Below are 26,744 nucleotides of genomic sequence, written 5' to 3' on the forward strand. Positions count from 1 at the left end.
TTGTGAGTGTTTTGGTTTCGTCATTGTGGGTCTTGTTTTGACATGGCTTTTGTAACACTTTATTATTGTGGGAGCTGCCAGGCCCTCACCATTGTAACGAACAATGGCAAAAAGAAAAAAAAGCTTTTAGTCTCAAAACGCACACATTGCTGCCAGTGGCGTAAGTCCCCCTTGAAGGGGCCCCTTCAGCACAGCACCTGGCCTGAATGAGTCTGGTGTAGAGGGGTCCTCCATGTTCGTTATGCATCTGATTGCCACAGTTGTCCCTGGCACTGAATAAAACTACTTTGTGTGCCAATAAGCTCCTTGTGGAAGAGCGAATGCGATCACTCACAGTAAAGCCAGCCGATAGAGAAATCGAAGCTTAATAAAAACAAAATGTGTTTGTTAATGCCAGACCTAAATAGGAACCCTATTCTTAAAGAAAGTCACACAAGTGCACTCATGGTACATGTCTTTGAATTAGTGGCTTTCATTAATTCACAAGAACTTACAGAAGTAGACCAAGAAATCTCACTGCTAGAAAATATTTGTGAACTGTATTTTGGCACAAGCAAATATGCATGTGCAGATGTGCTCATGTGAAAATCCATTGAGCGTTTAAAAGTTCACTTTCCCTCCTACCACTTTTTTCCCAATCAGGAAAAAACTTCTACTTCTGCCATTGTCGGGAGTAAATTTCCAACCTTTCTCATTATGGGAAAAGAATAGAGAAGAGCTGGTGAAGATCCTTAAAACATGCAAGTTAGAAGGATTGCAGACTTGAAGGCATTCCAATCCTGGAACTATTGCTTACTGCTTCCTCCAGCCCCAGTATGTAGATCTGCTGAAAGGTGGCAAAATAGGAAAATTGCTATAGTAGGGATTGAAATTGCAATTATTCAAGCCCTATAATAGTAGTAGCCCTGACATAATCAGAGAGGCAATTATCAGAGCTCTTACATAAAGAGATTGCTGCCATAATTTGTCGCTGCACTACATGGCATCAAAGGGACAATTAGATTTTTTTACAGGACAAGTAGATTTAAGAAGCAACCTGTCACATGGACAAGTAACTATTTGATTAAATCCCACACTCCTGCTCTGCCTGACACTCCATTCTGTCGTTGTTGATTGGGCTTTGAATGCCGGTGCCTGAGTAATCATCCTGTCCACCCATCCTCTTGCACGTTCAGGGGTGCAAAGGACTGGTCTGGGCTTCCTGGTGCACAGGACTGGTTTGGGCAGTCTTGTGGTTGTCAGAGTCCCCCCATTTTGCCCTGCCAGTAATTCCAGCCTCCAGTCAAGTGACTCGGATCTTATGAAAGTTGGCAAAGGGTGGGTTGTTCCCCTGGTGCCAATGGATGTTATGTCCCCTTGCAAATGTATATCTAGTGACTCTCCAGATGTTGGAGCCTCTGTTGGTGATGCAAGTGCTAGAACCCTAGTTTCCTCAGGATTGTTCCTTCCTGACTTTGCTTTGAGTACTGTTAAGATCACTGAAGAAGAAGCAGATATAGTGAAAGCTTGCATTGCACCCATCAATTGGTGGGGGTGTTTTTTTATTTTAAATATAAATCATCAAATTAAGTTTGTCTATTGATGACTTCCCTGCTTCCTTGGGACTTTTTTCTTTCAGGGATTGTTGATCCTGCAGTGCCCTTACAGTGGATCTTAGAATTTCTGCTGCTCCATGGTCGACTAGCAGTATTACCTACCCCAGGACGCTGGCTGTAAAGAGCAGGGCAAGTAAGGTTGGTGGAAAATATCAGAAGGCCGACACTGACAGCAGTTAAGATACTATTCCTCTAGTGCTTTTTTATTTAATTGGGAGAAGTCAACACTTGCTTTTTTTATTGAGTCAGACCAACCCTTCAAAAATGCACAAAAGGAGTAACTCATTTCTCATATTTTAAAGCAAAGCACAATCTCTCCAACAACACAGCTACTGATATTGCAATGCCTTCAGACAGTAGTGCCAATGGGTAGACAGAATGGGAATAAGCATTTGTTCTGCGGTTTCGGTACAAAGACCTTTTAGGCATTAAGGCATATAAGTCGCAGTTTCCTGAATATCATAGTTAACATAGTTCAGTCATTAATGAGTGTTGTCTTCAGTATCTGCAAGTCTCTCATCTTCCAATCCTGAATAAATTTGGTAACCATACATGGTATCAGCCAGACATGCTTTCCACAGGAAATAACAAAGGTGATAGATAGGTAAGTGTGAGTTTGACGGGACTGGACATCAAGTGGTTGAAATGCACACCATGATAATTATAAATATTCATTGCATACTCTTTCATTGTATTCTTTTCTCAGTTGGATTTGATCTGGGTCCATGTGCAGTCTTCCCTTTCCCCGTTTCCTTGTCTTTACCCAGTTGACCCTGGTTTGATTGAGTTTAGTGAGGGTTCGGTTGAGAATCCTCAGTGGAGATTGACGTTGCTTCTGCAGGAGTTCCTGGGCGCATTACTCAATTTAGTGGCGATCCATTCTGTTTTCTGACAGTGGCTTCTTCCTCCTTGTAGGTGTGTTGAACTTTTGTTGGATTTATTGTATCTTCAAGTCCATGGAACAGGGGTCCCATTACATATATCGAAAGGATATGTTCTATTACTTTCCTGGTTTAGAAGGTATCTGGGAACCTTCAGGATAGACGGTCTTAAGATTCTGGATCAGTGGGTGTATCTGAAGACATTCAAACAGATAATCTTCAATTACTAGTTTCTCTGATATTCTGGAGACATTCATGATGGTGTTGATGTTCCATCAGTCCAGGTCATTATTGTTTTGTCACCTTCAATCGTACCTGTTTTGGTTTCATTCTATGTGGTGAAAGATGCAGGGACACATAGCTCCCTGCATCTTTCTTGGTCCGGGGCATGGCTTAATTTTACACAAGTCCTGTTACTTCTTCCGAAGTATTGGTCTTCACTATTACTGGATTGTAGAACAATGGTTGCAGTAACATTAGAAGTGGAACAGTCCCTTCTGAGGTTGGTGAACCTGGTAATTTATCTAGTGGATTTCCTTTCCACCGGGGGAATTTAAGGTGATGACGACAATCATCAGTGTCACATGAAGCAATCAGGCAGTACAGGATCAGGCGTCTGTGGTGGAAATTCCACATTACTTTGACTGCAAAGAACTGGTGGCAGTGTTCCGATTGTAAATGGACATCCAATCGAGGTTCACAACGGACCTGTTCCAGTAAAGTTGAAGTGGCTCCTGGGCTCAGGAGGTTCCTGGGATTCTGTATACAAACTCTGCATTTTCAGTTTTGAGTACTTCTCTTTGGCCTTCACTTCTCTTGTCTCTGCGTTGCTTCACAAAAACTGTGGCACTGTTGGTAGTTTTGCCTCATTTTTAGGGTTGGCTACATTAGGTTCTTGGGCTTGGTAGCAGTGAATTAGTTATTGGTGGGGGGGAGTGAGGGCAAAAGCCTATGTCTTTAAAAAGCTAGCCACATAAATGGCCATTTTTGCAGTAAAATGATTTCATCACCCTTTCTGTCGCCATACATTACCAGGGCATGTTTCTGGAGACTCTGTTCTCCTGGCATAGATTGTTTTGTATCTCAAGCGAATAACTGTTTTTTCAAACCTCTGCTCTTGTATTATGATCAAAGGCGCATAGGGGTGGACAACACCTTCTTGGGGTTCACTGTGGTAATGATGGCTCTTGGGGGCCATAATTTTAGATCCTGGAAGTTGGTAGACATTAACTTCTCGATCATTAGGATGATTTGTTTAGTTGCAATGTTGTCAGTTTGTAAAATTGGGTCAGGGGTGGGCTCAGTTGTATTTATATTATTGTAAGGTGGCAAACTCCGGGACATAACTCAGTGTTGTGTGATAACTGGAACCGGGCCCGAGAGACTTCCCGCCAATGCATAGGTGTGAGGAGTGCAGTGGGAACTTTAACCTGATGTTCGTTCTACACACCTTGTTGGCTCCCATAGTTGGTGCAGTGCTAGGTTTTGGGAGGAGACAGTGCTACTGCATGTCTGTGGCTCTGTAGTGCCAACAGTACTTCTCCTTGTCATATGTCGGAACACAAGGGTGGCTTAAATACAGAGTGCAAGATACTGTGCATCTTTGTGCCTAAACTTTCTTTATTTCCACTGCTTCTTCTGCCTTACTTGGCACCCCAGATACCAGCTCACCCATCATTACTTCTTCTTCGATTTAGTATGCTGTCTGTTGGTCCTTACCCCACTAACAGCTGCATATATGAACTTTAATGACTGAGCTAACGGTGGATGTGCATTAGTATTTAGCATGTGTGGCCAAAACTACATCCTCTTCTCTCTCGATAATCATTGTCCCAGCTTTTTCTCTGTTTGGGCTTGGTTAAACCCTAAGAACTAGGTCAAGACCTCTACCCTGCCACATATTTTATTTTGGCAAGATGGTTTTTTCACTAGTGTCACTTAGCAACCCCCAGTGTACTATTGCTGTAATTACCTTCCTGCTGATGTGCATGGATCATAAATCAAAATTCCTCGCATTTACTGGCTCATCACCTTGGATTTTCCATGAGTCATTTGAGTAGCATAAATGTTTTATTAGCATGGCCTTGGGGTGCTAATAAAGTCTGATACCATTCAGTGTTGGTTTCAAGATTTCTTGCATACCAGAATTTAATTTGACTTGTGAAGCTGTTTCATCAGTGCTGTATTTTTGGTTCATGTACCATTTCCAATAAGTGTGTCCCTTTCATTAGTAATTTCAAGTGTATTAAGGACGGGTGTCTTACAAAATAGATTGGGTGCTGTTCAGATTATTACACATGCACAATTGGCATGTAGTATGCGGTTAGAAAGTCATTATGGCCACATTCATGTTTATTAGAACTTTGGTTTGCAATAATGTTCCCCATAATGACAGTCCCCCTGAAAGCCATACACCTAAGTGCATAATCAACTCATTCTCTACGGGATACCTGTATGTGCAGTTTTTAGTCTGTGTTCCGTAGGTTTTATGTTTCGTCTTACTGGTTGGTGCTATTGGATGTATGTGAAGTGTTCAGTGTAAAGTTTTCTGTTGGATGCTATGTAGGTCAGTAGAGGCATTGCAGGCCAGGTTAGCTCATTCCACTGCTTTGCTTGCCTGCTTACAAGGAGCATTAGATGGTACAGTTACTTAATTTGGTTTAAGTATGTAAGAGTTCATTTTACCAGTGTAGTGGAATTGAAAATGTAGCTGTTTTTGAAAAACATTCTGCTTATGTGTTTTCATTATGAAGTATTTTCTATTACAAAAATATATCTCCCTGAGTAAGGTTTTAATCTAATTGTGAGAATGTTTGTGGGTATTTTTGTCCCTGGAAGGATTCTCTCTCTGAGTTGTGCACATAAGAATTTGGGTTTGAGGATCTGAGGCTGGCCAATGGGCATTTAAGAAAGTGGGGTTTGGTTGGTCGGGATGGAGATTGTGAACTTAATTTGTATTTCATTCTATTTAGTAATTTTAGGTGTACCACAGATTGCCGCCAATAAAGTGAATTTAAGGCAGGCTGAGTATGCAAAAGTCAATATAAATGAGGAAGAATGGGCCGCTTTGAATTATCAAGTATACCTGAAATTTGAAAGGACAGCAATGTTGGGCAGTCTTTTCTTATTTAAGAGCGTTACTTAGTTTCTAGAGAAGTGTAAGGTCCACCTAAAAGTGATACATAGGGAGGGTATAGTTGCTCAATTCTTTGAAGATTGTGAGTTTTGCCTAAAAGTTATTTGCAAGGACAGTAGAGGGCTAGTTCATTTACTGGAGGAATATCTGTATTTAGAAAAGCTCAACCAACATTTGTAGGTGCTACTGCCTGTGAGGTACAAGGAAAATTAACAGGTACTCACCCACTTAGAAAGCATTTATGAAGTTCACATAGTGTGTTACAAGGTCGAAAGAAAGGTACTAATTTCCTGAGGAAAATTATGAGGTCCAACCTGATATGAAAACAAGCATTATAGACAGCCGTTTGGTTTCTAGGAATAGACATTGATTTTTCTTTGCATAGAAACCTACTTTTTTAAGCTTCTTGGGAAGCATTTTGAAGTTCGTTTTTGAAGCATGTTTTGCAGAACATACAGAGTTGCTCAGTTCTTATTAGAAGTGGATTCCACCTAGATGCAATATACCAAGCACATGGAAAACTACCCATTTTTCAAGAAAAGTGGATGAAGGGTTTCCAAGCAAAATATTTGTATTCTTTAAAGACATTTGTAAGGTGTACTCCAATGGATTTATAAGCAGTCCAATAGATTGGTTTGTTATTAGGAAAGGGGTCTGTTTTTGTGGATGCTGTTAGAGGACTATTCTGCATGTGGTTGCAAAGACCATGGAGCTGGTCACTATGTTCCTATGCATATATGTACTGGGGTCACCATGGGGTGATACAATGGCTTTCTTCTTTAGTAGCTATTTTCTGTATTATTCTAAAGATGACTGATTTTGATCATTGTATATTCTGTTAACTGATAGCAATGCAAAAGTTTGCTATGTGGTTTATTAGTGCAGGAGATGCTGTGGGTCCTCATGTTCTGTGTGTTTCGAACATTAACACAGACTGTTCTGCTTGTATTAGCTGCGTAGTTTATCGGTTGGTCCAAGATTTAGGTAATCTGTGTTTGGCATTTCGCGGTCAGGTTGCATACTCCTTCTGCCCTCCCTGTTATTTGCTTAGCTTTTTGCTGGTTGCATGTTAGTTAGGCCCTGTGAACTTTTGATGGTATTGCATGTGGCACTGTTAATCTTTCTTGTAATAATATGGGTCACCTTAGCTTGATGCCTTGTCTAGTTTCTCCTGTTGTCCGATTCTCATCTTTGCCAATTGGCAGTCAATCTGGCAATGTGTGCATGTCCTCCCCTTTTACTTGTACTGTCTTGTTTGGTATGTTTTTTTGACTGTTACTCTACTCATTTTGATTTTGTAGTATCACTGGAACTGAAAGGTCTGGGCTTTATCTTCTCCAAGTGTGTTCACTCTGTTGTAATTATGCTGTTCAGGCTTTTCCTTGAAAACCCTACGGTTGAGACATTTGGGTATTCCATACTTTAAAGGATTCTGGTTGCTGCTTGCATTTTTGGGGTGGAGTACAAGGGAAGTTTCCTTCTTTTTCCATTCTTCAAGGCCTGTGGTGTATTGGGAACCATGCTGATCTGTTGTTCTTGAGTGTATCTGAGTGTGTGTTTTTTTTTTTTTTTGTTTTTTTGGGGGGTTTAAAAAAAAACATTTTAGGCATTTTTAAGTAGTATGTCAATTCCTGTGTTTTGAGGTGATCATTGTTCAGCTAATTTTTCCTAATGTTCATGAAAAAACATCTTACTAGCTTTACAATGTGAATTTTGGCACAAAATGCAGTTACATTTCTGTAATTACGAATTAGCCTGTGGTGTATATCCAGTCTTGAGAAAACAATGGGTACAGTTTGTTATCGTGCAGTAGGCTGATTGTCGTTTTTTTTTTTTTAGTGATGTTTTTTCTCCCTTCTTTCTCATTCCTATGAGAATTAACTGCTTTCATATCCTGAACAGGAGTTTGAAGATGTCTCTTGTAAATTCAATGTTCTGGCATATTTTTTTCAGCTCATTTTTTAACACATTTCCAACATCCAGTTCACGTAGCAATCAAGTAGCAGAATTAGGTCTCTTGCTTTGTTTGTTGTTTCGTCTTTGCTGTAGTTGGTGATTGAATTCTTTACAGTGCAGCTTTTTTTCGGAGATTAATACATTTTGTTTGTCTAAACCCTGGTAGTGAATTCAGTCTGCTTTGTGATGAATGCTGTATGCTTTACCTCTTTTGTGTTTTTAGGTCAGTTGTGCCACCAACCTGCTCTGGCATGGGAGTGCTGCTCTCTGTTTCAAAGGTGGCATTAAGACATTCTGTGCATACAGTACCGAATTGGTATCGGCCTAAAACGTTTGGCAAATGTGCTCCTCATTTGTAGACCTGGCTGAGGTTGTGTCATGAAATTTTAGTTTTTTATATATATAAAAATCTAATGAAAGATATGTAATTGTATATTAACATTTTCTCAAGATTTGTATGGGCACAATTTTACATTTTGATGCAGATGCACTTTTAAGGAAAGTAGTTGGATGTGTCACATGTCATTGCTTTGCTGAAAGAGTGTTGTGTTGCTCTTTGCTAAAAGGAAGATTGCTGCCTTGCTTGGAAGAAGAGTGTTTACAGTATTGCTAAAGTAACTAGATCATTTGCAGCCACATTTCCATAGCATGAGGGTGACTATTGTTCAGAGTTCCCTTGAAGTGTTTTAGTTTGAGAACTAAACCTGCTGTCCATGTTTTTTCCTTTAATGGACCTTCTTTCTTCCGTAATAACTTAAAGAAGGGCCAGAGCATGTGGTGCCTAGTTGCTCATCACTAATCTGGTAGTTGATAACATTATCTTAGTGGTGTGAATGTCTGGTGACCTAGTATTAGTTAGAAAGCTAATCACGTGATTGGGTGGAAAAATGCTAAGCATTTCAATTGCTGTTTAGCTCGAGTCAGATGCCAGCTGTTTACTGACTGATTGGTTTTGTATGTCTATGAGCAGTCACCAGTCTGAAGCTGCTGAAGACGTCCATTATCCATGTGAATGGATTGCTTTTTAGTCACACCAATTCTACAGCTGAATCTGGTGCCATTAAACAGCTTCTGCTGCATGATCATTTGAAACACTCAACCTGTTAGTGTCTCATAGGCTCATCAACTTAAGGATGCTGTTCTTCCTTGGTATTACTCCAAATGCTGCCTTGCTCAGAACTAGCTAAGGCTTGCCACTGTTCTGCTGCTTCAGTGTACTTTGTGTGTGCAAGGTTCAGCCTAGGTCTCCTATCTCCCACCTGGGCACGCTGTCTCCTAGGTAAGCAGTACCACCGCCATCCTCAGCCATTCGCTGTACGTGAGGATTTGGTTGTACTATATGATATGGCTAGGAAGCCCTATCATGTAGTACACTTGCAAATACCATCTTAAGTCCAGTCAAGTAAGCTTACTTAACCTTAAGCTCAACCTTGGGTAGCTGTGGCTACGATCAATGAGGCTTAGCAAAGGAACAATTTGTAAAGCACTTAACAGCACCCAATAAATTTTATAGCGACTGCAAAGAAAGAGTTGGTTAGCAGAAAGTTTACAAACTTGTGAAGAGTTTGTAATAACTTAGTTCAGCAAATCCATTGGTGGGGGCTAGTGTACCTTGGGTACGACAAATCTGGTCCTGGATAGCATTCCTAGGGTCAGCAAACATGAGTGCAGGTTTTGACTAGCTCGGATTTGTCTTCTTGGGTCCTGGGCTACTGGTAGCAGTAAAGCTTCTGCGGTGGCTACCAACTATGCGACTTCAATCAATCACTGCATTTGTAAAGTGCGCTACATACCCGCGAGGGTCTCAAGGCGCTGGGGGGGTGCTACTGGTTGAAGAGCCAGGTCTTGAGGAGTCTTCTGAAGGCCAGCAGGTCCTGGGTCTGTCATAGGATGGTGGGGAGAGTGTTCCAGGTCTTGGCGGCGAGGTAGGAGAAGGATCTGCCGCCGGCAGTGGTTTTTTGGATGCGGGGGACTGTGGCGAGGGCGAGGTTGGCTGAGCGGAGGCTTCGGGTGGGGGTGTGGAAGCTGAGTCGGTTGTTGAGGTAGATGGGTCTGGTGTTGTGCAGATCTTTGTGTGCGTGGATCAGGAGTGCGTGGATCAGGAGCTTGAAGGTGATCCTTTTGTTGACGGGGAGCCAATGCAGGCCTCTCAGGTGGAGTGTGATGTGGCTGCGGCGGGGGATTTCGAGGATGAGTCGGGCCGAGGCGTTCTGGATGCGTTGGAGTCGTCTCAGGAGCTTGTTTGTAATTCCTGAGTAGAGGGCGTTCCCGTAGTCGAGTCTGTTGGTGATGAGGGCCTGGGTAACGGTTTTTCTCGTGTCGAGGGGGATCCATTTGTAGATCCTGCGGAGCATACGGAGGGCGTTGAAGCAGGACGCGGAGACGGCGTTGACTTGCCTGGTCATGGAGAGAGTGGAGTCGAGGATGACCCCCAGGTTGCGTGCGTGGTCTGTGGGTTCCGGGGCTGTGCCTAGTGACGTGGGCCACCAAGAGTCGTCCCAGGCTGATGGGGTGGGTCCGAGAATGAGGACCTCCGTCTTGTCTGAGTTCAGCTTCAGTCTGCTGTCCTTCATCCAGTCCGCTACGGCCTTCATTCCTCGGTGGAGGTTAGCTTTGGCAGTGTGGGGATCTTCGGTGAGGGATATGATCAGCTGGGTGTCGTCGGCGTAGGAGATGATGTTGAGGTTGTGTTGTGCGACGTGGGCGAGAGGGGCCATGTAGATATTGAACAGTGTCGGGCTGAGGGAGGATCCCTGTGGGACGCCGCAGATGATCTCAGTGGTTTTAGAGCGGAAGGGTGGGAGGCGGACGCTCTGGGTTCTGCCGGAGAGGAAGGATGTGGTCCAGGCCATGGCCTTCTCTTGGATACCGGTGTCCTGGAGGCGTGCTGATAGGGTGCGGTGGCAGACCGTGTCAAAGGCTGATAGGTCCAGGAGGATGAGGGCGGCTGTTTCTCCTTTGTCCATCAGGGTCCGGATGTCGTCAGTGGCGGCGATGAGGGCGGTCTCGGTGCTGTGGTTACTGCGAAAACTGGATTGGGAAGGGTCCAGGATGTTGTTGACTTCAAGGTAGCGGGTCAGCTGTTTGTTGACAATCTTCTCGGTCACTTTTGCCGGGAAAGGGAGCAGGGAGATGGGCCGGATGTTCTTGAGGTCCGCCTTGGGCTTCTTCAGAAGGGCCTTGATCTCGGCGTGCTTCCAGCTTTCTGGGAAGGTTGCTGTCTCAAAGGAACAGTTGATTGTTTTCCGGAGGTGGGGTGCGATGGCTGCGCTGGCTTTGTTGAAGACGTGATGAGGGCAGGGGTCCGATGGGTATCCGGAGTGGATGGAGTTCATGGTTTTGATGGTGTCTTCGTCGCTGACGCTGGACCAGACGGTCAGGCGACTGGTGCGAGTGGTAGTCGCAGGGGTGGTGGACTCGGTGGTGGGTGCGGGGGGTTGGGGTTGAAGCTGTTGTGGATGTCGGTGATCTTGCGGTGGAAGAAGGTGGGCAGGGGAGTCACACAGGTCTTGAGATGGCGGGATGTCGTTGGTGATGGAGCTGGGGTTGGAGTGTTCTTTCACGATGCTGAAGAGCTCTTTGGTGTTGTGTGCGTTGTTGTCTAGGCGGTCCTTGAAGGCGGTCTTCTTGGCGGTCCTGATGAGTTGGTGATGTCTGCGGATGGCGCTCTTGAGGGCTGTGTGGTTGTCTGGTTTTTGGTCGTGGAGCCATTTGACTTGGGCAACTTCAGCTCTTGTGTCGATGGAGCTGGTTCCAGGAGATCAGCCGACAGATTCTTGTAGTCACTTTGTGGTTGGATGTTACTAATCAACTTTTCCCCGGACCACCATGGGCACAATGCAGTCTTTGATAACCCAAAATGCAGCTGGTGCAGTCCTTCCAAGTGTGCAGCCTCTCTTTGTGCGGGTCCAAGGGCAGCCCTCCTTCAGTCCTCACTCTGATTCCGGCGTGATCTGAGGGTCAGGATGCCAGGGCTCCAGGGCTTCTATATCTATAGTAGGAAAGTGCTGTGAGGGGACCATACGGTCACTAGCCAATGGTCTATAGGGTCCCCACCTAACTAGTGACAAAGTTCCTGTGATGTGTGGCATCTGGTTATCCTAGAATGCCACATTCTTTCCCCTTTCAAGATGGCACAACCCTTCCTCTGTCGTCAGGAGCTTGGTAGCTCACCCTAGCGGTGTTTCTACCTGAGGGCTACTCTCCTATGGTAAAACTGATTTGGGGTGATATTCCCCCCTCTGTGCTGTTGACAGGAACAAAAAGCTTCCTAGGGGTGTTGGGCCAGGCGGCCCATCAAAGGCGGCTTCTCCTTGAAGCTCACCTCCTAGCCACTCACTAAGTCCTTCCCCCTGCCTCCCACAGTGGCCATCCTGGCAGAGAAGGTGAAACCTTGCTGCTGTGGCACTGCCTTTGTTCCTTTCTAAAAGTTGGCTACTTTTAATAGTGACATACATTTCAAACTGGTCATCGGATCGCATTTAATGCCACAACTAATTTGATACCTTACATGACCTAGGTTGGTAGTCCGAGTCAAATGTTAGCTGGGTTGGAATGTCACTCGGTAACCATGTGTTACCCAGCGGGGCTACAAGCTTTACCCACAGCAGAATGATAATTTGGAAGTGTTTCTGTTAAGACATACCGGAAAGCATATGTCTGTCTTAAACAAATGCAGCTCCGTGCCATAGGCCTTCCTTTGAGGAGACTTATATATGTTAAGGGATAAGGTGGCTTTGCCATTGGTTTGAGTGGCAAAGTCGAATTGGAAGTAAAAACACTGTCCTTCCAGTCTGTAGTGGTAGGCTATGAGACATTTTGTACCCTGTCACATGAAGGATGGCACCAACAGTGTTTAAGTCATCCTGTCCTATATGCCCTGGGTGTACCATATATTAGGTACTTATAAGTAAGTCAGCCCTTGTCAGTTGGGTATATCCAGTTCGACATATACTTTGTATGGGGTTAAAACGCTGGCACAGAGGTCTAGTTAGCAGGTCTCTGTGCACCCTCTGGAGCCAAAAAAACAGCTGCATCAGTCCAAAAGGGTGGGGTAAACTTGCAAACAGAGGCCTTTCCTTACACTGTAGTTCAGTGCCACTAAAAGTGTGGTGGGTTTTACTGTTATGCTTTGAAAAAGATCCCTGCAGGTCTGTGGTATTGGCCTCTACCTGCCCTTATTGAGCCATATCACTGCTTAATATGATCTAAATGTGAGAGACATTTGCTCTGCTAGTGACCATATAATGACGTGTGTGTGTGTTTGGGGGGAGTTATACCCCTGCTCCTATGCCCTCTACTTTGTGTCCGAATAAAACACTGCACTTCGATGCCTTTGTTGTACTAGTTCTGTTTGTAGTTTTAAAGTGTTTGTAGCCAGCGGTGCCGTTTGCTCAGTCATTGCTAGTTGTTTGTCATCTTGAGGCGCTATGTACAGATGAATTCTTTTTTATGTCTTCAAAGACAGAACTGTGTTTGCTTCGCAATTGAATGGAAATATCAACGATGAGTTGGGCAGGTTGGCAATTCCTGGTGCTGAACAACTTGGAAGAAGTATTAAAGTTTCCTCTCCTGCTAGAAAAAGAAGGAAGATGCCCTGCCCATCACCGAATAAAAGCCCAATAATTGAAGCTTTTAAGAGGGGAGTCAAGCAAGTAAAATCAACCTCTCCAAACACCTTTGACAGCATCTGTGTAAGCAGCAAGGAGACCCTTACATCCCTATGCAGCTGTACAAAATGCCCTGAAAACATTACTCCTCAAAAGACTGCAATGAGAAAACTCATTTTATGTACAGATTCCTCATTACATGCTCCTTTGAATAATACATTTAAGAAAAAAATAGCAGCTGAGGAACAGTCCGAAGCAAATGGGTGTTTCTCTTTGGAAAATAGTTCTGAACAGAAGGTACAGTGTAAGCCTATGGGAGGAGTGGACTCTGAGGGTATGTGGTCAAAACAGTCTCCAAAACCGGCTCCAAAAACCGTCTTGAAGGACCGTGGCATAGGATCTGGGAACTTGGAGAACATATCAGTTTCGCACCAAAGACTGAAATCATCCATCAGTAAATCTTGTAATTTAACTGACCCGGATTTACAGATAGCTATAGAAACCACCTATGCTAACGAGGAGGAAAGAGCATTTAATCCTAGATTGGTGCAATCGCTGCAGCACTCATGGAATCAAGAGAGTGGATCCTTCTCGGGAGTAGGCAAAAATTCACCCCAGGTAGGTTCTTTGTTGCATACTTTTATTCTGAGGAGAAATCTTTTTTTTAAGAAGATATTGTACAGACATACACTTTACGCTTATACCACTATGTTTAGTGTTGTACTACTGCTGACTAAGCTCCATTGCTACAATACACCTATTTAGTGTGAGATTGCACCACATCCCGAAAGCACTATAAATATTAATCTAATGGTTATAGATGTACACTATAGATAGGTAAGATTGCCGAGTGTAATGCTGCTGTTATCGTTGTTTTTACAGTTTATTAAGCTACTCTTATTTATTTTCTGTGAAACCTGTGAAACATATCCAATCTGATTGTTGTAAAAACTAAACACTTTTCTTTTCCCAGTCTATATTTGTCTGTACACATGCCTGCCTTGAATGAAATAGGTACGAGGAGGAAATGATGCATTGTATTTTTGTTGCAGAATATTTCAGTAGTACCCTTTCCAAACATCATTATACTCAACCAGTTTTTATTTTCTTTGCTTTTACTAGGAAAATAGATCGCATGTGATGAATGGACTTGGTTTAGTACAAGAAAATCTCCCAGGTAATGAAACTCCCTTCCTGTCCTAAAATGTTATATTGTGAGGAGTATTTCAAATTTAAAATCCATCTGTGATTTGCAGTCTGTTTCTGCTAGATTTTCATGTTGTTTTGCCTCTTGAATAGCTTTTTTTTTTTTTTGTTTTTTTTTGCAGAGATCATTTTTGCTTTGTTTTGCATTGTATATGCATTTTGATTTAGCTTTTTAACTAGGTAAACTAACCTCTACATTATCCCTTAAATGCTCGTTCTTCTTGCCATCACACCTTGCAAAATAGGCGTTTATTTCATCTATTTTGCAAAGAAACAGAGCCATTTAGAATTTAGTTTTTCTCCTGCTGTAATATGCTTGGTTGTTCCTTAGCTAACCAATCTGACATTTCATGGATTGGTTATCATGATTTCTAATGTTAGAAATTCCAGAAAGTAATAATGTATGTTGCTCTCCCCTGTTTATTTGTTGTGAATAGCTTCCAGGAGAAGCCATCATCACAATCCTAGTTGCAACAGCATCCCTTTCACCTGTCTTGGGTCATACAAACCAGGGAGGTAGAATGGCAGCCTTCCCTTTCACCTGTGGGTCTCCAAGTAACTGGCGAGTAGAGCCTGTTTTTACAGCAGTTCTCACAGAGGCTGTTGGCATGACACTGGTTCTCTGCTCTGCTAAAAAGCACAATTTAAACTGGGAAAGGAAAGTGAAAACTGTGGTCAGGGTTGTGGCAGGAACAAGGCATATGTTATGTGTTTGGGGGAGGGGACAGAGGGCTGGAAGGAGGGTGACCCGTTGTTATTTTAAAAATAAAACTTAGGATGCAGGACGGGGGGAGTGCGGAGTTGGTCAGGCCCTTTGATAGTTGGTGGCCACACACCAGATGAATTAAAAAAATAATACAACTGGGAGGAAGCTTGAAGACGTTACAGCTACCCGGTGAGTGCCATATTCATGCACAACTCGTCCAAGAGTGGGGGAATAACTTGGGGAGGCATGTGTCAAGTAAAAGTGTACATAGGTTGCTTTAGTAATGCGGTGTTCCAATTTATGAACTTTTATGTTAAGTTTCTTTTACAACTTTAACCCTTCTTAGTAGTAGTATAAAAGCATGGAATACCAGCACCACCATTTTCAATCAATTTTGGACAGATTTGTGCATATCAGAACCAGTGAATTATTTGATGGTGGAGGTCATTTGTATCTCATACATACTAACGATTTAGTCTCAGAATTATCGCTCAGTGGCATATACTTCATAGAATTTGACTATCATTGTCACTGTTTTCCTGGCCCAACAAATACTGGGTATCCCAGATATCTGTAGGCATTAATGTCTTTGTTGACATCACTGCATGTACTGCTGAATTAGTATTAATGTGTTAAATCTTTTAGCCAGTCTTTAACAGTTGTTTTTTTCCCCCCAAGACACAAGGATTCTTTTAGGTGCCATACATAAATAAAGCCAGTGCAGTGTATTTCCCGTGAGGTTTGTTTTTCCTTTGCATATCCTAACAAGGTGATGAATGAAGACGTCTCTGGTCTAAAACTAATCATTCCACTAAGCTCTTCAAATGTCTGCGACCAAAACTCCCATATGGGAGGGAAGTATCAAGCTAGGTGAACGAAGACAGGGTATCATAATTCTCTTGGATAACCCAGGCCCAGATCAGAATGATGATCAGCGCCGAAGTATCTGATAGACCATTGGATCGCGTAATTAAGATCTGTTTTTTGGTTATGCTAGTGTAGGCACCATTATAGTTTTTAGCCAGTGTTTAGCAAAGACTGACAAGTGGCCAAAGGTTATGAAATCTCCGATTATGGGATTGAGAATGTCTTCTGCATATAGTTCCAGTAGGATTCTGCGAGAACCAAATCTTAGCACGTTGTCGAAATGAACTCCCCAAGTAGGCTTGCAAGGGGCTTCGTAGCAAAGATGATTAGTGATAATGGGTATCTCTTTGTCACCCACCTCCCCAACCGATTTTAATATAGCAGTTCATAAGTGATTATTTATTGTGATTCCGTCAGTTGAAGAGAGACATAGCAATCTTATCCACTGCACTATGGCCATGCCTATCCCCATTCTTTCCAAAATCACCAGTAAGAATGGCCACTTAGTGGATTTGAAAACCGTGATGGCCTAGAGAAGCATTGCTGCTACTTTGATCTCAGGTTGACTTGGCTTTTTTAATGGTAAACCGTGTCTGCATATTATCTGCTGTCAGCCTGCTGGGATGAACCCTCATTGAACTGGAAGCACCATGCCCTGCATAAAGGGCATTAGCCTATTTACAATGGTTTTGGCCAGGATTTGTTTGTCAACATTAACTAGTGGCAGTGGTCTGTATAAGTCACAGACAAGCGGAAGCTTATTGTGATTTAGTAAAGGGATTACTCTTGATTCCCGTAACTTTGTGGGGGGGGTGCAGTATACCATTGGCCGGGGCCTCCTCGTACATCAGTAGCAATTATCGGGGCTAATTCTCTAGAATATTCTTTATGGACCTTGGTTGGCAGTCTTTAGCTTCTTGGTGCATGACTACTGCACGTCTTTGAAAGCCATTTTAATTTCTTTCATAGTTATTTATAGTTACTGGAGAGAAGAGAATATCCCAGTCACTTCTACCCTGCTAATGTCACCTTGTCCAAGTCTGTTTATGTGTTAAACTCAGCAAAGTCCAATAAAATGTCAAATGTTATGTTTGTGACTTCGGACTAATTAATTATATAGAACTGAATAGCACCATAAAGATTATTTTTAGTCATTCTGTGCAGACTTTGCCTGCCTGCACATTTTTGAGCAAAGCAGTGGATTTCCTCCCAGCAGCTTATGGCGGTAAGATTGGCAGACTTCTCCTCTCTGGACTGAGCCCTGCATATGCTTGATCCAGTCTAAACCTGAGGACAGGGAAGAAAAGGTTCCGAGAATTATGTGGATGAATGTTGACTGATAAAGTGGCTGTGCATAGATATTTGGAGGAAATCCTTAAAGTCACTGTTGGAGTCTGCCTTTCCTGCATTTTCCTACGAGGTTTTTCGTCTTTTGCTGTGTCCTACATTTTTGCTGGCTTTAGGACGGTGCACTTTAACCCTGCTAACCAATGGGAAAGTGCCTGTGCCTGTTAAGGTGTGTAAAGAAATTCCTCTTTTTTCTTTTTAACCCCCAAAGTTTTGGACTGATACTGCTTTTTTATCAACCTTGAAAGTAGCACTGAGGTATGCAACTCCAGCCTCAGTGCTAGTGTTCTGAACCTACAAACTATATGGTTGATTGTCTTATACCGAATTGGTATAAGTCCCTATTATATGGTATCGGGGTACCCGGGCCTGTAAGCTAAATTGTCCCATGAGGGATGCAGCACTTATTGTGCCACCCTAGATTTGGCAGTGCGAAAACATATCTCCCAACCTGTCAGTGCAGACTGGCAGAGCATTTTAGAATGCTAACTCAACTTTGCCATTTAAACTAATGGCAAATCAAAAACCTCCTTGTTAGGTTGCAGCCTACCAGAGAGTGCAGCTGTCTGAAGACATCTTGGAGACCTTCCGAAATCTGACCTAGGAATGTGTTCTGCCCATTGTTTGCCATTGGCTTTGTGTTTGTAAATCACATTTTCTTGCTTTCCATTTGCTGGCTTTATTTGTTTTAGGCTGTGTAGCTTCAATTGGTACCTTCCCTTACCCAGGACTTATTTAGAGTATCCTTCTGAGTGCCTTACTGTAAACACCTGTATATCTTGTTGTCTGGCCAAGTTTGCTGTGCGTTCAGACACTGAGGTCAGATGTCAGCCGGAGTCTTCCAAAGGCACTTGTTTTGTTTTCTTTCTCAGACTTCAAAGTGAGAGAATTTATGTGACAATCCTGCTGGATACTGTGATAAGAAAGAGTTTTTCCAAGCACACAACAACATTTAAATGAACTGTATGAGCATTTCAGAATATATCAGAATTAGGAACACAATGAAGCATATTTTGTGTTATTTCTGAAGTGTGTTGATCAAAACAAATCATTACACTAGGTGGTGCAATTTCCACATATATTATACGCCACTCTGCAGCACTTCACTCTATGCCACTGCACTCCATGCTAATATACTCCACGCCAATGCACTTTACTCTGTATAACACTCAACGCCCCTGCACTCTTTGCCAATCAGCTGTGCGCCACTCTAATCTACTCTATGCCACTGCACTCTACACCACTTTACGCTAATCCATGGTGCTCTGTCACTCTACGCAGCTGCACTCTACCCAGCACCACTCCACTCTACGCCACTTCAGTCTACTCCGAAACAACCTATTGTACGCCACTGCACTCTATGCCAATACTCTACACCAATTCACTCTATGCCAGTGCACTTTAATCTGTATGCCATTACACTCTGTGCCACTTTACGCAACTGCACTCTGCCCTGCACCCCTCCACTCCACTCTACTCAAACTATCTACTCTGCCACTGCACCCTAAGCCAGACTAATCCACTCTAAGCCACTCAATGCCAATGCACTCTTCCTAACTGCCCTCTGTCACTGCACTATACGCCACTGCACTCTGCATCACTTTTCTCTGTCGCTCCTGTTTACCCCACTCTACTCCGACACTCTATTCTGCAACACTGCACTCTCTGCCACTGAAATTTATGCCACTCTACGCCACTGAAGTCTATCCCTCTTGAATCTACTCTACTGCTGTCTGCATCAATCAACTCTACTCCACTCTGTCTCACTCCACTCTGAACCACTGTATTCTACAACACTGCATTGTACCCTGCTGAATTCAATGCCACTGCACTCCACACCACTGTAGTCTGCAACTCTCTGAGACAATGCACTCTACACAGTCCACTGTACTCTTTGCCACTCCAGTGTGTGCGACTCCAAACTGTGCCACTCCAATACATGACACACTTTGCCACTCCACAACACTTGATTCCACTCTTCGCCAATACACTCTACGACACTCTATGCCACTTTCTTCTACACCACTTACTTTTAGCCATGCTGAAAAGCGGCCATGCTAGTGTACAACATGGCTGAAACACATTGGCAAAGCCAATAGTTCCTGCATAGGCGAGATCTGTTGGCTTTGCCAGTGCTTGTTTAATATGTCACCCCTACAGCAGGCCTATCAAGCCATATAGCAAGGTGCTGTATGCTAAAGAATAGGACATGTATTTTTTCTACGTCCCAACAGTTAAAAAAAAAAAAAAATAAAAAAAAAAAAAATGGAATTTTACTGCTGAAAGGTTAGTAGCCCCGTTGATGAATACAGGGTTACACGCTGACCTCAGCTGTGCTAACTTCTGAATGGGACTGCTAAAATTGATACTTAAAGGTACCAAAATAATTGTTCCATTAAACCAGACTTGACACCCAAGTTGAATTTAATGTATCTCTTTAAAAATGCAGCTTTTAGAAAGTTGCCTCTCTGTTGCCCAAGTTTTCCTGTCTGCACTCAGGTGCTGGCAACAGAACAGCCCTCTGCTTTCCTGGTGAGAAGTGTGAGTGACTCCCAGGAGTATGAAGGCAAGAGTACTGCCATTGGAAGAGGTAACACCTCTCCCTGCCAGGAAGCCACATGGGTTGTGAGCTTCAAAGGGGAAGCTGCCTTTGAAGGGCAAATGGTGGGCACACAAAGGGAGCTGCCCTTTTGATGAAGACAGGTTGATGTTGGAGACGGAGAGGGTAGACCAGTTGCCAGGCTGGTTTTCCTGTGGGTGTGCAGCCCTCAGGTAGCCACACCTCTAGTGTCGGTTACCAAACTCCGCACACTGAGAGAGGAGTTCTGCCATCTTGGAAATGGGCAGAATAGTGCACTCTGCCCATTACAGGAAGTCCTTATCAGGTGGGTAGGGTCCTAGTAGCACATTGGCTAGGAACTGCGGCGTGCCTGAGGGCACTTTCTGGGCATAAACATGGCTCCGCTATCACCCAGACCTCAGATTACATCTAGACTGGAGAGAGAACCGAAGAAGGACTGCCCTGAGAGGCTACATAAGCCACTGGACTACACCTGCTGATCTTTGGGTTAGCAAAACAAGGTTTGTGCCTGTTGTGATTGGCTTGTGGAAACATCCTGAGCCCCAGACAGAAGAGGTGAACTGCAAGAGTCAGTTGTCTGACTCCCGGTTACAGGACAAAGGCCACATAAAATGACGAAGCCTCTCCTGGCCATTTAGTAGCCCCAATAGCTTGGTTGCCACTGACTTCAGACGTGCAGCCCAGACAATCAAGACCTGACCCTTAAAAGTTGTACCCGAGTCTGCTGGAGAGTTGTAGGAGTGTTGTTTCTTCACCCAAGAAGGACACTAGCCTCTGCGAAAGGGAACCCCTAGTTTCTCTGGGATCAGAGCCTAATAGTCCAGAGACAACTGGAAGTTCACTGGACCAAAGAGGACTTCAAGGGACATCTACCTCGGTAGTCAAAGTTGCTTCACCTGGACTGTGGACCGAGGAGTAACCCCAGAAAAACCTTTGTCAACTGCACAGCATCCGCAACATCTTACAGCAACTTCAGCATCCTGTATCCCTTGCATAAGGCCCAGTCCATTAAAGTCTGTGGCAGTTCACACGTAAAGCCTGGAACTGGATTTGAGAATGCTTTGGTGGCATGGTTAACTACTACTTTTCATTAGGTCCCCTGATCTTTTCCTCTGTCGAAATTGTTCACCCAAAGTGGGCTTGGGTAGCCAAATACAACTCTTCAAAAGATTCCAGACTTTGTGGTTACTGATGCTTGCTTGCATTTTTGAGAGAAAAGTTGTGACTTACCATTTACTTAAAAATCCATACCCTCATAACCCTCTGGTAGATTTTGTAGATTTTGATGTCTAAAACTTAATAAAATAAGATCTGTTTTTATAAATTGACATCTGATTTCTTTTGTGTTGCATGACTTTCTTATTTAGTTTTTTGGTACATCTAAATGCTTTATTCTTGTTCCATTGTTTAAGCCTTACCGCTCAAAGCCACAGCTACCCAGGATTCAGCTAAAGTTTAATAAATTAACCTGACGGTCCCCAGTCAGTAACATGAGTTTATTCCATGGTTTGGTCGCACAATGACATTACATAATACACCACTTCCTTCACATTGGTGCCTAGCGGCAAGATCCAGAACTTGTGTTTAAAATATCAGTTGATGGTGCATTGAATAAGTTGTATATTGAAGCCAAGCTTTTCTTGTAGCATAAATAGATATTTTCATTCAAGAAATCAAACTGCTTAGTGGTGTTGAGAAAAATGCCTGTAGCTTTTCTTTTTGAGTTCATAAAATGCAATAGTGCAAAAATGGTGTGGATATTCTGCCGCCTGGATCACCCTGGAATGAATCCTGCCTGATCTGCTTTAAGGATACTTGAGAGCATCCTTTCAGCGCTAAAACTTCTCAGGCGGCTTGTGTGGGTTCACAATGGTCTCTAATAAGGCTTCCCAAATCAGTGGTGTAAGACAACCGGTTGTCCTGGCTTCTTCATATTATTGTAGCAGACGAGAGGTTAGCATATCCACACAGTGATTAGCCCATCAGATCCTTGGGCTCTATCCACTGACATGCCTTGGATTACCTGCTCAATTTCTTCAACGGTGAAGGGAGCATTGAAATATTGCTTGTGTGCATCTCTAGCCAGGCTAGTTGGACAGAATTGAAAAAATATGGGATGTCCCTTGGGTCAGGATAAAGTGTGTATTGGTACAAAATACTATAGAAAATAACTGTTTGAGTAGTATCGTCTACATTAGAACAAGCAACCCCATTCACATTCACAAGTTTGATGATATATGAACTGGCCCAGGGTTTATTGCGCAGGCACACCAATGTCTTGCCAGCTCTGTTGCCATCACCTTATTGCCTAGCAATTACTTCCTTGCCAAGATATTGAGTTGCCCTAATGGCCGCATCACTCTACAGCATTAGATTTGCATTGATTTCAGTTAGTGTTTGCGCATCACCAGAGGTATGATAATTCATTTCCATTGCTTGTATTTCCTTTTCTAACTCCCGAGTTTCCTGTGCACTAAATTAAATACACCAGATTGACATTCATACCCCTGAAGTGATGACTTTGTATGCCTCCCAGAGTGTGCACTATACTCTGCCTATAAACGAATCTCACTGGTCCCATGTGCACACACATCCACTTATTCCCGGAAATGAGGTCCTGAATTCAGGGACTGGCCTTGATGGAAATGAAAAGGGAGTGCCAGTGAAAGAGGTTCAGTAGACAGAATGATTGGAATCTACATATGAAGCACAGGTTGTTTGGACAAAACTGGAATGTACAGCTTGACAGACCAAGGGCAAGGGGTAGGGGTTATAGCAGGTTAGTCTTTTAGTGTGAGGGACAGGAGAAAGGTCAGGGACAGCTTTATATTTTTTAATTGCTTTTTATAAGTTTTATATAGAAATGTCATTCCTGTTCTGGCAGGACATCTTGGGTTATACCCTATTGATCATCCCCATATGAAAGTAGAGCCACGTAAAACCCCTGTCTCATAGCAGCTTCCCACACTAGACTTCACTTGTGTAGTGCCCAGGTATCCACTTTGCATCTTCCAACCAGTCCCATCTCGAGTCTTACAACCTAACAGCAGCAGCAGTTAGACCACGGACATCTTTAAAGGGCAGGGCCTGTACTTTGTACACATTGCTTTTTTTCATTACATAGCCAGCTGACATGAGTTAGCGGTGTGTTGAAGGAGATGTATAGTGTTAGTGAATTGAAATTTCTGATGGATACAGCTACCTGTGGAATCCTCACCATATGAATTCTCCCAGTGCGCCAGCATTCAACAGAAACTTTCTTCTGAGCTCTTCACGTCGACCAGGACCTCACAATTGCCCGACTCCGTCTGATGTCATCAGGGCAATAAAAGGTCCCCGCCGGCGTGCTGACGTCCGTTCCATTTTTTCCGTACCTTTGAAGCATAACGGTTTTCTCCTAGCTCTTGGAAAAGGCTACTGTTGTCGAAGGTGTTGATTGTTGTTACAATGTCTCCCCCTAGGAAATCCTGTTTTAAACCTTGTCGGGAGTGCGGGGGTCGCGTGTCTGTGACCGATCCACACAATGATTGCCTGTGGTGCTTTAGTTCTGAGCACGACGTGAAGGAGTGTGGATCCTGCCAGAAAATAAACCCAAAGGCGCTCAAGGAGACGGAGGCCAAATTATTTTTGGCTAAGGCAAAGAAGGACAGGAGTCATTGGAGGTCTTCTTCCGGAAAATCCTCAAAGTCGCACAAGAAACGGCATCAGCATCATTCCTGGCGCTGTTCGGATAGAGGTCGGTCGAGGTCTCCATCCAGTCTGCATCGTGCGACGTGGGAGGTGAGTCCGGCGGTGACTCCACAGCAGAGTCCTTAGGCTTCTCCAGCGCTGTCAGTCTTCTACGTGGTTGAGCCTCAGGGAAGTCCTCGCTTCTCACCTGGAGCACAGTCTGATGTTCCGGATCCAGCACCGATGCCGCAGGAGGAGCATAAGTATCTTGCCTTCCCCGCTCCGGGAGCAGATCCAGCGGCATTTCTGAATGCCATGTTTAATATCTTTAACACCATGGCTCCTGGTGGTGCACCGGCTGGTCCCACAGGTCCTTTGGCCTTTACATTTGGTGCTCCGGCTCCATACAAGCTGGCGCCGTTTATGTCCTTTTATCCTGCTGAGTGTGTTGGTCTGGCGCAGATGCCGATGGTATCGCCTGGAAGACCTTTGATGCCGATGTATTCACCTGCTAGACCAGTGGAGCAGATGACGTCGCCCCAGGCTCGATCAACGCAGGTGAAGCAGCCCCGAGAGTCCACAGCGCCAATGGATTCGGTTCCGGCGCCGGATGAATCCGGAGATCGGGGTGTGTCTGCTGGTCGTCAGTCAAGTTTGAAGCCGATGATGTCTGCGAATTCCATGTCGACGCCGAGATTAGAGGCCAGATTAAGATCTAGGAGAAGAGCACTGAGGCTCTTAGAGGAGCAGAAATATCACAGGCAGCTCCTGGAGGAAGGAGAAATTGCTGAGCCTCTGGGGGGCTATTAGGGCTTGGACTCTGCAAGTGGTTTGGACACTTCCCCTGAGTGGGATCTAGCCTCTCCAGGAGAATACACAGAAGAGGCGGCCTCTTTTCATTTGGTGGTACAAATGGCAGCAGAGTTCCTGGACCTCCCACTACCTGCTGCAGAGGTTAAGACCAACATCTTGACTGAGGTCCTGCATCCTGCTTCAGCTGCTGGCAGAACCACTACTTCCTTTTGACGATGCTCTTACGGAGCCCATTCTGGAAGTCTGGAAGAAGCCAGTGACGTCGTTAGCTGTCAACAGATCAGTGGCAAGAAGGTACAGGGTGTCTCCGGGCGATCCGGGGCTCCTGTCACAACATCTGACTCCGGAGAGTTTGGTGGTCCAGGCTTCTTGCTCTTCTCGTTCGGCTCCAGGTTCCTTCCCCGCTACACCTTCAGACAGGGAGTCCAAGAGGATGGAGCAGTCGGCCAAAAAGACCTTTTCATCCTGCAGCATGGCCCTCAAATCTACAAATGCGACTTGCGTATTGGGCAGGTACATTCATGCCCTGATGGAGGCAGCTAAAACTGCGGTACCTGATCTGCCTCTAGAATTGCAGGGACTCCTGTCGGATGCGCAGGCTGCAGCTAGGCAAGTCATCCAGTTGGGCCTGGATACTACAGACTCTGTGGCCAGACGATGGGCACTTCCACTGTCACCAGGAGGCATGAGTGGTTGAGATATTTAGGATTCTCTACGGATATACAGACAACCCTTTTGGACCTACCTTTTGATGGGGACAAATTATTTGGAGCTAAAGCTGACTCTGCCTTAGAGCGTTTTAAGGAAAGCAGGGCTACTGCCAAGTCCTTGGGCTTGCAGGCTTCCACTACCACCCCATTCAGGTCTTTCAGAAGGTTTAGGGGGTTTGGGAGAGGAACTTCCTTTCGTGGAGACCTCAGTCAGCAGCCCAGCAGCCTTCAAGTCTGCCCTATAGGTCCTTTAGAGGGTGGGGTAGGGTTAGAACAAGAGGATCCACCCAGCAGCACACTGCCTCCTCCTCTTCCTCAGGGGGGACGCAGCAAGGAAAGCAGCCTTATTTCTCCTCCCATTATGTCTCATGCTTCTCCTGTAGGGGGAAGGTTATTTAATTTTCTCCGCGAGTGTGAGTTAGTTACATCGGACTCCTGGGTTCTCAACATTGTGGGGAAAGGTTATGCCCTTCCTTTTCTGGAGTTTCCTCCTCCTTTCCCTCCCCGTCCATCCTTTTGCACAGAAGACCATCTCCTGTTGTTGCAGCAGGAAGTTCTAGTCCTTTTATCGAAAGGGGCAGTGGAGTTGGCTCCAGAGCAGGAAAGGGGTCAGGGTTGTTATTCAAGATATTTCCTGATCCCCAAGAAGGATGGTCGGTTGAGGCCTATCCTGGACCTGAGGGTTTTGAATTGGTTCCTCAAACAGGAGAAATTCAAAATGCTGATCCTAGCGCAGGTGCTTCTGGCGTTGAACAAATAGGATTGGATGGTGTCTTTCGACTTACAGAATGCTTACTTTCATATCACTATTCTGAAGTCGCACAGGAAGTATCTCTGGTTTGTGGTAGGGATGCAACACTACCAGTTTGCGGTCCTTCCTGTTGGTCCTACTTCAGCACCTCGAGTCTTCACGGAGGTGATGGAGGTGGTTGCAGCAAATCTCAGGAGGAAGGGACTATCTGTATTCCCTTACCTGGATGACTGGTTGATCAAAGCCAAGTCTCCAGAGCTTGTGCTACATCACCTGCAGATGACAAGTTGTTCGATCTGGGTTTTTTGGTAAATGTGCCCAAATCTCACCTGGAGCTCTCTCAGCGCCTCCTGTTCATAGGAGCAGTACTGGACACAACGTTGGATCGGGCCTTTCCTCCGCCTCAGCGGATCCAGGACATTCAGGTGTTGATTCCAATGTTTCGAAATTAAGCGGTTGTTCCAGTCCTCAGGGTCCTACGTCTGCTCGGTTTGTTTGCTTCTTGCATTCTGTTGGTCACTCATGCACGTTGGCACATGAGGGCTCCTCAGTGGTGCCTCCGCAGGCAGTGGTTTCAACACAAAGGGGATCTTGAGGAGTCGATAATGATCTCCAGAGATGCTGTGGCAGATCTACGATGGTGGGCTGTGGACGGCAATCTTTCACAAGGAAGCCAGTCTTCACTACTGCCTCCGGTGGCCACGGTCATAACGGATGCTTCCACTCTAGGGTGGGGAGCACATCTGGGGGACCTGGAGGTCAAAAGTCATTGGTCTCCAGTGGAACAGATGTTTCATATCAATCTGTTGGAATTGTGGGCGATACGTCTGGCTCTCAAGGCCTTCCTCCCCTCCCTTCGTGGTCAGTAGGTCCGAGTCCTGACGGACAACACTACCGCGATGTGGTACATCAACAAG

At 44.5% G+C, this 26,744-nt stretch overlaps 1 protein-coding gene across 1 annotated transcript in view; it reads left to right on the forward strand.

Annotated features, from left to right (window-relative positions):
* Positions 1-26,744, forward strand: part of SLF2 (SMC5-SMC6 complex localization factor 2) — a 393,983-nt gene that overhangs the window by 39,846 nt on the left and 327,393 nt on the right. The window contains exons 3-4 of the mRNA XM_069239517.1: positions 13,032-13,795; positions 14,300-14,354. Of these exons, the coding sequence (XP_069095618.1) occupies positions 13,032-13,795; positions 14,300-14,354 (819 nt within the window). The remainder of the gene's footprint in view (positions 1-13,031; positions 13,796-14,299; positions 14,355-26,744) is intronic.

This window comes from Pleurodeles waltl, chromosome 6 (assembly GCF_031143425.1).
Source record: "Pleurodeles waltl isolate 20211129_DDA chromosome 6, aPleWal1.hap1.20221129, whole genome shotgun sequence".
NCBI classification, from domain to species: Eukaryota; Metazoa; Chordata; class Amphibia; order Caudata; family Salamandridae; genus Pleurodeles; species Pleurodeles waltl.